This window comes from Corvus kubaryi, unplaced genomic scaffold (assembly GCF_017639235.1).
Source record: "Corvus kubaryi isolate FWS band 111438036 unplaced genomic scaffold, C.kubaryi_AGA036_p1.0 136, whole genome shotgun sequence".
Classification (NCBI taxonomy): Eukaryota; Metazoa; Chordata; class Aves; order Passeriformes; family Corvidae; genus Corvus; species Corvus kubaryi.
In genome coordinates this window covers 7,221,620-7,236,179 of record NW_024580670.1, presented here as the reverse complement: position 1 = coordinate 7,236,179, position 14,560 = coordinate 7,221,620, and the positions used below count along the sequence as shown (strand labels likewise).

The 14,560-nt window shown below is 44.1% G+C and overlaps 1 protein-coding gene across 12 annotated transcripts in view; it reads right to left on the bottom strand.

Annotated features, from left to right (window-relative positions):
• The window catches only part of CADPS (calcium dependent secretion activator), a 210,514-nt gene that overhangs the window by 97,830 nt on the left and 98,124 nt on the right, over nt 1-14,560 (bottom strand). For all 12 annotated transcript variants that reach the window (XM_042015159.1, XM_042015148.1, XM_042015248.1 and 9 more), the window contains exons 8-11: nt 11,736-11,875; nt 9,679-9,745; nt 1,525-1,633; nt 241-453 (exon numbers count right to left, since the gene is read on the bottom strand). In XM_042015159.1, coding sequence (XP_041871093.1) covers nt 241-453; nt 1,525-1,633; nt 9,679-9,745; nt 11,736-11,875 — 529 coding nt within the window. The remainder of the gene's footprint in view (nt 1-240; nt 454-1,524; nt 1,634-9,678; nt 9,746-11,735; nt 11,876-14,560) is intronic.

The following is a 14,560-nucleotide window of genomic DNA, read 5'->3' as shown; positions in this document are numbered from 1 at the left end:
AGTATTGCACTTTAAAATACCCATTGACAAGTTCCCCAAGGAATTTTGTTTCTTGGGTTTGATTGTGTCAAACACACAGTTTAACTGCTTCCGGATCTACTGATGTAAAAAAAAGCTTTATGATAATGAAAAAACATTTTGTTTTGAAATCAGAAACATGTGCGCAAATATTGATTTACATCAGTGTATAAAATCTTTCCATCAAAGACTTCGGCTGTCTAGGAGAACTTATTTACTTACAAAATTGAGAGATTGGGGCGTCTATCTGGGGTACATTTCCTCCTTTAGCATTTAGCTTTTGCACTTGGGTAGGCGGTACAGGTTTGTGAGACTGGCCAGTGGCTCGGTACATGGCTTGGACCCACAGGATACGGTCCTGCTCATCGTCACTTGCAAAAATCACTGTGTCTCCTTCCTTCACAGCATTGAAGAATGTTCTGCCACCATCCAGACCTGGCAGGAAAGGAAGTGACAATGCAGTTTCACAGACTTTGAGGCCAGCCAGGAGATCTCCCCCGGCTTCCCACCCCACCACGGCTCCGGTGTCTCTTCACCCAGTCCCATGCTGCTCCCAGCTCAGTCCCCTCCCCTGCACCTAACTCACCTGCAAGACAGCCCACAGGTCCCCAGGTAGCATCCTACAGCCCAGTTATTAAAACATGCCCCAACACACTCAGATTAATTGCTTCTCTCACCTATAGCTCCATCTGTGCAAGTCCCATGTGAGTTGCACCACTGGAGCCCAATTAAACATAGGTTTTGAGTGGGAGGTTCCCCATTAGACTGAATGCATCAGTGCTCACACTGCGGAAAAAGGTCCTTGGGTGATATCTTTATTTCTGTCTTTGCCTTGATTTGGCACCCATCTTCCCATCTCCCTGATAGAAGAGTTAAACTGGAATAAAGGTCTTGACAACCAACCTACTGTATCTTTTCTCATCTCCTCTGGGGATAGCACTACCCAGGGCATGGTGAGGATCACCATGCTCAGCATGTTGCCCCATTGAAATAAAAGAAAAATGGTGCTCCTCCACTTGAAGAAGGGTCTTACCACCAACAGGTACCTCCAGCTGCCAGGGGCTTTCTGTCCCTGCCCCTTCCATGCACTGACATCCATGAGAGAGAACGGGGCAGACAAATATGTTGGCTTGGTCCCATAAATATTTTCTACAATAAAGACAAGCATAGCTGCTAGCCTTTTATTTAGGGAATATAATCTGAAGGCATAGGTTGGGATCATTACTCAATTTGAGAATTCAGCTCACAGTCAAATTTCATTGGGATTTAAGTGTCTAATTCACTTGGGCTCCCCAGAAGAGATGAGTCTTTCCCTCCTCTGGTGCAACTCCTAGCTCAGCTCCTTAGATCTATTTATAGTAAAGTCATGCATAGATAATGATCAGTATAAACAAACATATTTAGAATAATGCTGATCACAGTTCAGCTGCAGGCAGGGAGAGGGAGAGAGAGGACTCCCTTTGGGAGTGGTAAGCGCAGCACCCACGGGAGCCGCCAGCCCCGTACCTGGCTGAGGGTCAGTGTAGTCCACGGTGTATCCGTCAAGCTGCAGCAGCTCTTGAGGTTCAGCTTTCTTCTCCCGGTAGCTGCACATAGCAAATGTATATTGACTAACCTGAGGAAAATCACAAAGCTAAGATGGCACCGGGTGACCACCACAAGGCAATCCAAAGCGCTGACAAACGCCGCACACTGACGGCGTGTTTGCAGGGACTGGGGGTGCTGGGGTAATTTGGATGGTCATTGCCCATTAGAGACAGACTAAACTTTTTACCAGGCTTTTACAAAGCCCTCTCTTAGCACACCCAGCTGCAGCATGCATCTAATTCTCCACATCAGTACATACAGTGGTTTAATTTCCTCCAAAAGCGGAAGCTCCACGGCTTAAAACCCTCTATCATTCATCCCCAGACAAGTGCAAGAGTGACACTCTGTCACAAACAATGTGAGCTAAATTGCTAGGTGCCAGTCATATTAAAGCAATCTTAAGATCCCACTGATCTCAGCAGTTGTTGTCATCAGTGCTGTAAATGGCAGCTCTCACTCCTCTGAGGTACCATCTGCATGACACGACATATTCAATGTCAAGCTCTTGACGGAAGCCGACTCAGCTGCGGGGGCTCTGCCAGGCTCCCAAATCGCCTTTAGGAGCCCATCAGGCCACATCAAAACCCTGCACGTACTCAGTGTGCTGCGATCTGGATGGTCGGCAAGGAGCTCGTCAGGGAGGAGAGGAGAGGATTCTCCATGCCCTAGGCTAGGAACTCACAGGGAAATTTACTGTCAAATGATTTCAAATGACTTTGTTAAGGTTGTGTCACATCCTGGATGCCTGACGTAATTTTATTTGTCTGGACATTTTCTTGACCTCTGGAGGAAACTTTAAAACTCTGGTGGGTGGCAATGAATCATGCTTGTCATTTTTTGGAAGTTGGGAGAGATCCTGAAACAGGGGAGCGTGGCTGGGCTGGGGGGTTTTGCCTTCAAACTCCAGCCAAATCACTTAACTACAAAGACGCATGCAGCATTTATTTTGGTGGCATCTCTCACTAATAAAATGTAATTTATTGAAGTCGGAGGACCCCGTCTATTGGCAGAGCATCTCCCAGACACCGCTCGGTTTATTGCTGCCCTCTATGGGCTTCTGCTCGCTGCCAGCCTGCTCCAGCAGCCCTGCCTGCACTGAGCTTTTCTCCAGGAACAGCTCCAAAAGCCACCTAAGAATAAACCCTATCATTAACGCATTTGTGGGAGTAAGACTAAAAGCAATGCTTTAAGCATCTTTCATCCTCCTTAAAACCACCAGCACTGACAAAAGATTGACAAGTAGCAGACCAATAGCAGGAGCACACCAGTGCATATTCCCTGCTCTGAACTTTGCATGCTTGCCATTGTATAGGCAACACAAAACCTAAAAAGATTAACACGAAGAAATCTAAAAATAAAAATATAAAACCCAGTGCCCCACAGCACAACATTCAGACTCCTGTGGTGTTCATTCACTGGTACTTGCAGTATGTTGCTGCCATCTCCTGGAGAAACGCTGGAATTGGCTTTATTTATGGGAAAATCCTAGAGATCTCATCTGAGCGGTAAGGACTTGATTTCTCTGTGTTAGACAGCCTGAACTTCAGGGACTGCATGATAAATCCAGTTCCTGAAACGAGTCAGCTAGCTAACCTATGCTGACATTTATTGAAAGCCTTAATACCACTAATGCTTTTTTGCTTCTCCTATATGGTCTATAGCAACAGGTAAATTCATTCAGTAGTTCAGCTTTTGTTCTCTGACCCTGAACATGAGGTCTGAATTTCAGGCTCTTCCTCATATACAAGTAATTCCACTCCTCTTTGGACCCAGAAAATATTCTTCTGCCCTATCAATAAAACAACCATAGCAACACAGTGGTAACATACAGAAAAAGGCATTTCAGAGCTTGTATTTCTCATATTAAAAGTTATAAAAGACAGGTGTAGACAGTAGGCTCTGGTGGAGCCATCCTGGGACAAAGGCAAAGCAAATTGGTCTCTCCTGTTAGGATGCACAGGATTTCCTTGAAAGAAGCTGCTCTACATTGTTATCAGAAGAGACCTTTAAGAGAAACTTACGGGTGGGTCTATAACAAGCAGTGAGCCACGGCTCATCCAGGTTCACATCTTCTTCACTACTTACACAGCTCAAAGGAGAAGCCCAAGCTCAGGAATGCCACAAAGCTTGCTGGCAGGAGCAAGCAAGTATCAGGTTGGAGAGAGGACAAAGCTATTGATGGCCTCTGGAAGAGGTGCCAACTGTGCCATCCAGAGTGTCTGCACCTAAACAACTCAAGCTACTGACTTCAAGGACTGGCAAACCAGCCTGTGTGCCCTATCCTGCTGCCTAGAGCATTTACTGCTTGGGGTCAGAGAGAAGCTGGTGCCATGGCTACCAGTGCAATGTGGCTCCTTTCATTTACAAGCAGTGGTAAAGCCAAGCCCAAGAAAATGACATTCTAGAAAGCTCAGTATGTCACAGTTGTGCTTTGCTGCTGAACAGCACTGTAGGGTCAAGAGGAGATTGCATTTGCCTTTCATCAGTCCTCTAAAATATTATGCTTTACAGAGCCTGCTTTCTGTAAAGCTCAGAAGTGGCCAGACAAGTGAAACAGTTAATAGCAGAAATTAATCTTACAGCCTGCTGAGTTCACACTGAACCATAGCTGAGTATGAGAGTGAGCAAGCAGATGGGATGGGCAAGATGAATGGTTTGAGTAATTGGAAAAAACACAGATACAGAGAGGAAACTGAAGGAAGACAGAGGAGAAATCTCTGCCCAGTGAGGGACAAACTCTCAAAGCAGCTGGGATTTCATCCAGGGACTTGATGACAGCCAGGAATAGAGCATCTACGGAAGCTGAACTGAGAGAAAGTAAAAGAAGGGAACTAATCTGAGGCAGCCCTGGCTGGTTCATTACAAGAAAGGGAAAACACTTCGAGAAATAATTTGAGATAAAAGAACACAAGGGGAAAAAAGTGGGGAAAAAGACAAAGAAATTCAGGAAAGGGGAAGCAGACAGCAGGAGACAAATGGCAAAGTTCACTATTCCCAGGCTGCTAAATTAAATCTGACTTTCTTGGCACTTGACCATATTCTGTCACCAGCTATATAATCCAACTGATTAATAAATACAGCAGATATGCATTAACCAGTCCTGACTTTGTCCTTGTTTTTCCACCAGAGACTCCAGCTCCAGTGAAGCACTGCTTTCCCCAGGATCCTGATCAAACCAGTTAATTGTCATTCCTCACACTCTGAGCTAAGTCATTTGCTCCCCCTTTTTTACTGTTGACACAACACTGCCCTACTTGGGTTAAATTCTTAAATGGACCTTTCCTAGATTAACAGCATGCATCTTGTCCCAAGGGAGAGAAACCGTGCAAAGATACTGCCAGCTGTAATACAGCTTTCCACTTTGATGGGAGACTTGTCCTCTGGTTGCAGCTGTATGTTGCCTCCCAAGCCCTTTCCTGACACAAATGAGCAGAGGAAATGATCTGGCTTAAAGAAAAAAATGTGAAAACAATAGTTTTCACATCTCAGCATATCCATTCAGTGCTAAAAGCTGCACATAACAGTTGTCCCAGCTTCTCTCTTCGAGCAGGTGTGTGTGCTCTCCCGGGCAGGGCAGTGTGGTCGGAATTCATCCTGTGTGAGTATGGACAGGATATGTAGGACCTACTGCAGCCAGGCATAACAGGCTGTGGCATCAGTTTAACCAGCAGTCTCCAGACATTTTGTATGTACCATCACACTCCAGATTTCGCAAGAATCACCACCTATGCCTAGTTCTCAGCAAGGGTCTAAGAGAAAACATGATTTAATATGATTATGAGGACCAGCTATGGGTCATTCACCTCGGCTTGAAGACCACAGTCTAGGACTGCTGGTGTACCACACTGCAATTCTGCTGAATTATTTTCAAATTCTGTGTGATATTCAGAGTTACTGAACACTTACTTAATTTTATTTTATCCAGAGTCAGCTGAGTTTTGCAAAAGCAGGAACTGTCACTGTTAGTCTAAATTACACTGAGTTTAGGGAGTCTGTCACTAAAACAATAGATCCAGGCATAGACCCTGCAACTGGTTTTAATCTGCAGAGAGTTGATCTGGTTCCAACAACATGCTGCAAACACCATCAGACACAATCAGCTGAAAACTGCTTCAAGCTACTCAGCAGACATGTCATCCAGGTACCATGGAGTGTTACTTCCCATATGCTGCCAGAGCACATAAATGGGGTTATGACAAGAGACGAACAGATTCAGTCTGAAATCTCAGTGTAATTAATTCACTTGCCCTTAAGAATCATTATAAGAAATTTCCTATTGCAAAGCCAGCAAATCCACCAGAACCAACCATAGTGTTATTGCCGGTACAGCACATTAGACCTTGCAAAGAATTAATACAAGCTCTGTCAGCTATCAAAAATCCCAGCTTTTGCATGAGGGTCTAATTGGCAAACTGGCTGAAATTTGTGCGCTGTGCTCAAGGAGCTGATACAGCAACTTAGGAAACACAGCATCTGCAATGGATGTACATTTTCTTTCCTAACCAGTCACAGAGAACTTTGCCCTAAATAGCTCAGTTGCTTTTGCTTACCACTGCCACCGGCATTACTGCCGCCTTTATGAAGCATTTTCCTCGCTTGTGATGCTGCGGACCATTTCCATCCAAGCTCAGGGCCATATTCTGCCATCATTTTCACACTGCATATCTCAGGATTTAAAATTAGGCAAGTAACGAGTCTCTGCCATGTAATTTACATCTAATCAGTATTCTGCTCTTCTGCTGCTCATCTCAAAGGGTGTCTATGAGAAGGGTGGGCAGTGTACAGAGAGGACTGTGATTCATTTGGAAGGGAAAACTAACCCCTCTTAATGCATGGATCGGTGTTGGACAGGAGCACACACACTGGCTCTGCCAGCCATGTCATGCCATAAACCTTCCCCGAGGGGTTGAGCCAAGTCCACCCAGCAAGGCAGGTGCTGCAGAGTTGAGGCTCAGGTCTAGAAATGATACAAAGGAACTGCTCGCACCCACTACACCCAAACAAATCACTCCTGTATAACCCTTGCAGTTACACAGACACAGAAGGTGCGAGAGATTATTCCACCCAAATTACAAGGCAGTTATTGCTCCTTTCCTCTTCTCTCCAGGGCTTACGCAAGCCAAGTAGCAGTGGAAGCGCTCCCAGCAGAGCTGGTTTTTCTCCATACGCATGCAAAGCCTCCATTCATGGCGGCAAGGCATCACTGACACAAAAGAGACAAACTGCCATCAACACCTTCCTCCTTGGTGCCACCCACACAGTTTGGCACCTTTGTGCCTTATTTAAATAGTTATGAAGAGTTTGAGTATTTATTATCACTAATTTCTTAACCACTGGTACCAGAAGGCAGAGTGGTACCACCCTATAGCACTGAAGGAACCAGGGCTGTGTCCATCTGAAATGGGGAAAGAGGGGCAGGAGAGAGCACAAGACCACGAGGAGGAGGTTATTCTGCAAGCAACAGGAGAGGAGACAGAGCTGCAATAGAAGATGCTACAGGTAAAGGACAGAGACAAGGGATCAGAAAGGAAATGTTTAGTTATTCCTCCAAAGAGCCTTGACCTCCTGGCAGTGTCATGGACTGACCAGACCACTATATCCCAAATGGACTTTATGCTTTGGCCTCTATCTCTCAGCTCTGGTGCAGGCAAGAGCCTGGTATGGATGGAGCTCCTGAAAGAGGGGCTGCTCCTTGTCCATTCTCTGTAACAAGAGCCAGCTCACCTTCCTGCAGGTGTTATTGTCTGCTTGTGGTTTAGCCGAGTTCAGAGCACCCTGGACATCAACACCTTTACTGCCAATCCCTGTTTGTACCAGCACCCATCCTTTGCGTTGCATGAAAAGCAAATGACAAACATACGGACAGCAAAGTATTTTTATTCCATCTTTATTGCCTGCTGACATGTTCAATATGCTCAAACTACATCTGAGGGACTGCATAGAGAGTGTTTCTTGTTTATATTTGATGTACAGCAGAACACTTTACATTGCACCAAATGTTGAGCAAACGGTAACGTAACAGAGAAGCTGCAGTGGCAGCTGGAATTTCTGAGGTGGGCTACAGAGACTCTCTGGGGGCAAAAGTCTGCTCATCTTATTCAAATGAATTGCTTTTCTGGCCAAATTCTGCTCTGATATGCCAACTGACGAATACAGACCTAGTAACATGAGAAAACATGGAATAACTCTGAGAGCTTCAATTCCACAGCAAGCTGAAGAATATATAGCAGCTGAAAACCAGAGAAGCAACTGCAACCACACTGAATGGCCAGAAGGCTCTCTGAGAGAGATAAGGGAATCCATGTCCAAATCTGCAAACCCTTGCACAGAAGAGTATCAATATAATTATTTATGGGAGAAATTAGGTTAGGAAAAATTACTCTCTGCTTTGGAGAATCCCTGTTCACAGGGAAAGAAGATGAGAACTTGGTCTAATAGGACTGAATTGTCTCTCAGGGAAAAGCAATACCAGTTGCTCTACAGGTGATCACGGACTGCCATAGCACTCCTAACTTCATTTCAGAACATAATAAAGGAAACATACAGAGAAAAGCAATCCTTCAATCTCTGCCCAAGAACAGGGTCAGTACACAACGTTACCAAAAGGGAAAGGCAGATAGAGGCATGCCCCGTGGCTGCTCTACACCACCTCCCCCCTCTCCGTGGCCATTTTGACCCCATGTGGAGTACAAAATGAGCACTTAAACTGTCTCTGCTGATCATACTTGGTTATGGGACTAGCTATTCAATGGGTCTCTCCAAATAGCCTCCTACTTACACGGGTCCCACACATCATAAATCCCCTTTACTCCCCAAGGATGGATTTTCTTATCTGCCCCATAGTTTCATGCTATGGAAGCCAGCAATGATGGATAAAAGAAGAATGAATACAATTTAGCTCCTACTGAAACAGCTGAACTTGGACCAATAATTAACACAAAACAAAACAAAGGTATCAGCTTACACCAGGTGATTTAGGATCAGAGAAACCAGGTGTCTAAGGTGGAAGAGGGACAGCCTGGCTGCCCTTACCAGCGCAGGACAGACAGCACACAAGCATGCTCCAAATGTGGGGTCTGGTGCACCTGGTTTTTACCATCTCTGTTCTTACAATTTGACCCTCTACAGCAGACCTGCCATCTGTTTCATCAGCAGCAAGATTTTACCCTCTGACCTGATCAGTTTGGATCTGTGTTGTCACAAGATCTCAGCTGGATCCCATGTTATTCCATCACAGCATCTCTGTGCTGCTTTTCATAGAAAACCCTGAACAAAAGTTTTATTCCTCACACTTGGAGACAACACACCATGAGAGTCCAGAGAGGAGGGAGAGAGAGATGGACCCAAGAGGACTCTATGACTTCCTCAGGTTGGTGTGAAGATGGATCACTCACACTGGAGCCACACACTTCTGTGGCCAATGCAGTGGTTCCACCTGCTCTTGGAAGGTGAGGAAAGATGTAACACACCAAGTACTGACCAGATCCTTTTAGGTTACAGAGGACATCTGCCTGTTTCCTTGAAATTCTTAACAGTGGTCAAATATACAGGTCGACTGAAACTGGGGGGGCAAAAAGTGGAAAAAAAAAAAAGGGGAAAAAGAAAGACATTGCAAAATGATGATTGCAAAATGATCAGTGAGAGCTGTAGACAATGAGAAGCAGTAATGAATGTGAAGGCAAGATAAACGTCAAGAATGATTTGATGCTGACTCTGATATGATGAAACTTTTGCAGATTCAAATGGGGTCCAAATTTAACCTGGAGGTTCAAAAGGGAGCCCAAGAACCTCCAACCAAGACAGACTGAGCTTCCTCCTCGCCTCATTAATTCCTCATTAAAATTAATTCGCCATTTTATCAAGCATTCAAGTGCATCTGGAAACTCATGGCTAGAAGTCTGCAACTGGGATATCCTTGAGAACACCCATACATTTAGAAAAGAATCCATGATTAACAGGCACCCTGCACAGAGCCACAGCTCAGCATCAATCACACGGCACTGAAAGTGGCCGGAGGACAGACTCAAGTATTTCATGTTGTGATTTAAGATCACTTCTAGTTACATCTGTTACCTGGACCAGGACAAAGAATCGTTTCTTCCATCTCTTCCAAACATTTTTACCAATGGCCCATAAATACCTAGGAGAAAAGAACAGGTGAATTCAGCACACAAGTGCTCATCTGTTGTTTTCTTGCTTTTCAGTGCATTTTGTTTACACTTAGAAACTGAAATTAATGCACAAGCAGAAATAATTACAAGACTCTCAAGCTCAGCAGCATTCATGAGTGGGTTTATTTCTAGCCTGAAAAAATTACCTGCAAAGAAAGTGACATAAAAATCTTACAGAGTCTTAATGTTACACAGTATTAATTCTCTCTCCCTTTGTCCTTCACAACTTGCTCAGACTTTAAAGCCCTTTAGTGCCAGTGAATAGCTACAACATGGTTGGGTGGGCAAAGAATGCATTTGCAGTGGAAGAATTAAGGGAGACAACCCCCAAATCTGCTTTAGCCTTCATAAAACCATTTGGCTGAGGGGAGCTGTCAAACAGAGCAACACTTCCTACATCCAACCCAGTACGCAGGACCTCAATATCCATTGGACTGACTAAACCAGGACACTTCACTGAGCAGCTCTAAGATGAAATCCAAGAAATTGCTTGGCTACAGATAATTCAAGCAAACTGAATAATTTCAGGGGAGGAGTGAATTTACTGTTTTCTACGAAGAATTAACTTTTTAAATTAATGTCAAAATAAGCACTTAATCTCTGTGATGAAGTGGCCACTGTAACATTGTAACACAAACATCAGCAAAACTAGTGGCAGCACCAGGCTAATAATAAACATAAGGATATTATTCAGCATTAGTATGTTTTATGTACCACTATAATTACTTTAGTTCTGGCTCAATAAATAGAAAAAGTAGTTCATTTTTGATTATGCAAGGGGTTTCTTATGCCAGAAGAGATCCAGCATACTCTTGGTGAATGTTAAAACCACAAAACTCCAAGTCATGCTTAAGTGGGCTTTGAATCCTTGGCAAGTCCAAGAAGAGGGTAGTAAGTGTCCTTTTGGCTATTGCTGCTAATATCAACAGAAAGATAATCTCAGTTCTGGTAGCAAGAGGTATAAACCTCAGAGTTTTGAGGAGTATCATGTAAATCAAATGTTAGTTGAAGAAAGCTTGAGAACAGCCCTGTTATCAGCTGAGATCAAGGAAATAAACAGGACAGGGGACGTGTCCTCTCTGGCTTTGGTGCCTGTGATAGTGGTGAAAAAATTACACTTCACACAAGACTACTGGCTCTGATCTCATCAGCACAGAAGACAGAAGGAGGAGGAATTAGAAAAGGTGAGTGATCTAAACCACCTAATAATGGATGGAATTTAACGAAACACTATGAAAATAAAAGTGAAACAAAGTCACTTTTATAGCACCAAAAACAAACTGGAGAAAGAGTTATTTCCAACAGTGAGTTTCCCAGACAGTTTCAATTTTTTGTCATATCCTCAGCTCTGAAGAGCAATCAGAGCCTTGCCAATGGCCTTAGCTAGATCTCATTTGTAACTACATGAAGGTAGACGTGATCAGGGATCCCTCTGGCCCCAGATCTTCTGACACTCCCTCCTGGAAAGGAGAGGTGCCCCTTTTACCTTCCAAATTATTAGTCCTACTCCAAGCAACTGCTATGTAATTGTGTTGTGTATCTCAGTATAAACAATGCCAGTCACACTGGGGTTTATTTCAAGTGGAAAGTGCACTGTGATTTTGGTTTTGAGAAATCAATACAGGGAGACACAGAGCAACTTAAAAAATTGTATTATTGTCTGTAAGAGAGTCAGGAGGTTCACTTATTATTTCTCACAGGAAAAAACATAATTACGAATTTCCTGAGGAAAACTGTTTAAAATTTAAACTGTTTGGTTCATATGCATTAAAAAAGTCTACACTAAGAATATGGGAAGTGCATTATAAATGACTGAACTAACGCCATGTTTGTATTTATCTTTCTGCTTCACCTCCTGTGAACTTGAGAAAGAGAGCGCCTCTTTGAGAATATTAAAAAAGTGAAATTTCCTAATGCACATTCAGAACAAAATTACTTCAGATTGAGACAAGTGTTTACCCAGAGTGCTTCATGTTTTGAGGCTTATCCATTCGCACAGCAAGCTTGATCTTCAGGTCTTGATCCGGGCAGTTTTTGGAAACAGTCATTTTGTGCCACTCTGACTGCTTTGGGCTATTAGGAGTAGGGTGGAGAACAACCTGTAAGAATTAAAACCAACAACGTTAAAGGGAAAAATTATTCACAAAATGGGGTTTAATGTGGAACAGAAATACATCAGATGACCTAGTTTTGTCCGAGAAATCAGTCTGGATATGTCTATTCACATCAATAAGGACAACTTTTTATTGCTTTTTTAAAGCACAGCTTATTATTTTGAGATTAGGTCATATATTCTTTGGCTCCTCAATCAGCTCATGGGGCTATGCAGACAAAACTGCATAATCAGTTCCCATCATTTCAGGATGGTACGTCTGACTGAGCTATGACAGCAGATAAAATCTGCATCCCATGTCATGACATGAGTGGCTGCAGGACTCTGCTTCCATTTCAAGCAGCAGGAAATGCTGGGAGGGTCTCCAGCTGGAGCACATCCATGCAACACCAGCGACTGCAGATGAACACCAATGCAAGCATTTGGCTCAAAGAAACTGAAAGCTCCAAGAGGTGAATAGTCTTTCCTGATCATAGCTGTGCTTTTCCCACTCATCCATTACCACTACAAAGCAGAGCAGCTCCCTGGAGAGTAAGATTCAGAGTATTCTCATAGAACTACACCACATCCACCATCTTCTCCTGGTATTTCCATATGTTTCCTCTGAAGCGGCCTAACCCTCTTCCTCCTACACCTGTTCCCCTTCTGACGCTTTCACTCTCAGAGGTGACTTTTCCTGGTACAAATTCATTCACGTTTCCATTGTGCTGTAGTGAGATGAATCGTCTTTAAATCCATTAACCTTCATGCAAGCAAATTGTTTCACAATTCTTATATATGGCAGCATTCACCCTCATTAACTGGTGTGCTGCCATCACTCATTTCTTGCTCATGCTTAGTCTACGGTCCTGCCAAACTCCAGACCAGACTATAACCTTGTATTCCTCTGCTCCTCAATTTTGCTGCTGAGTCAACAATCTAGGGGCTGTTTTCCACCAAAATATCATTGATGCTATTACCCTATGATAAATGACTCTAAAACTTATTTTATTGCCTCCTCTAAAGCCTGAAGTAAGCATCAGTAGATTCTCAACTTTACCCTTATTAACGTTATTTATCACTTCTTTTATTGAATTGCTTTTTCTGTCAGGAATCTGAAGCTGTTATTAGTCACACAGATAACTGGGCAACACCAGTCTGTACTGCATCACTCTTGGAAAAAAAACACATTTAAGCAAATCCTGAAGATGAGAAATGAGTTCTCCACATGAGGCAGGGGGCATTAGAAGCATGATGGACCCAAGCTCTGAGCAGCATCCAAGGAACCAGTGCCAGGCAGGTCATGCAAGAACGTACACCTGTGCTAAGCCACATCTCTTAGCGATGCAGCAGCCACTCAGTGTGTTTGGGATGCTCTCTACTTTGATTTCTAACTCTTTTTTCATCAAAAGACACAAACTTTTCTTAGTGGTGTTGCAATTCACAGCTCTTCCCCTCCTTGCCCTCAGTAGATGAAGTACTGGCATGGCTGAAATCCACAGGAGCCCTGCCACTGGCTTCAATAGGGTCAGGATGTATTCCCATGCCTTCAGCTGCCCATTCAGCAGTGTAGGGCTTTGGGAGCATTTTCCAGTTCTCCCTTGGATAAAAGTGGCGAGCTCAGGAGTGGCAGCCAGTTGCCAACTTAACACTCGCAATAGAAAGTGGGCTTTGTACCCGCCTGGCAGAGCACAAAGCCACTGCTCAAAGGGCGGCTGAGCAGGGGTGTTTTGTGTATAAAACCTGCTTCCCTCCTCTCTCCATGAAGGCAGGTTCCTGCCCATTCCAACAGCTAAACCAGTGGCTTAACACACTCCTGGTTTCATTATTACATTAAAGAAGAAATCTTGATGCAGCCTGAGCAGACCCACGTCATCTTTCGGGTGCTCTGGGCACACTGAGCGTCCCTTTGAAGTTTGGCCGACTGAAAGCGCTGGTGGCCACGGGCCAAGGGGAATCACTGCCAGCTCCCCACACTTGCCACTGCTGGCCCGCATCCTTCAGCCTGCAGAAACTCAGGGCTGAGGGATGGTTTCCCGCTGGACCGGGAATTCAAGCACATTGGTAGGGCTGGCTCATCAGCCTTCAGGGCAAGAGGGGTTGCTTTGGGTGCTGACATCTTTCTCAGAACAACATGCACAGCTAATTGCTTCCCAAGACCAGCAAAGTCAGCACTGCTCATGGCTACCAGTGGAAACAAGACTTACAAAGCAAGAGGGGCTGCTTTGTAAAAATCCCTGAAAGGCAGCGCAGCCGGCTGGGTGAAAAGCTCTGCTCAGCATGCCACAGTGGATAAAGGCAGGGTGCCAGGCTGTTTGAAGTAGGAGGTTTTGAAAAGAATCCTGAAAATATTATGATGCTGTGCAGCAAAACAATTGTAGGTCTTCAGATGTAGTACTGCAGCCTAGAGGGATTGTCCTTTGTCAAAAAAGGACAGGGAGAAAGGAAGGATCAAGGTGCGGATGAGGAAAGTCTGAAGGGGCTGTGACTCTCTTTGAAGACATTGAGAGGAGAAAAGAAGGGGTAGCTTTGCTTTTCTCTCTCTCAAGTGCAAGAACAAAAGATGCTTCATGAACATGAAAACACAAATAATTAAAATGAACATGAATTACATGAGACAAAATTGCATGCAGCACTCTCCACCATAAAGTTATAAATTAAATCAGCAGCTCACTAGGACCAGAAGAATGTT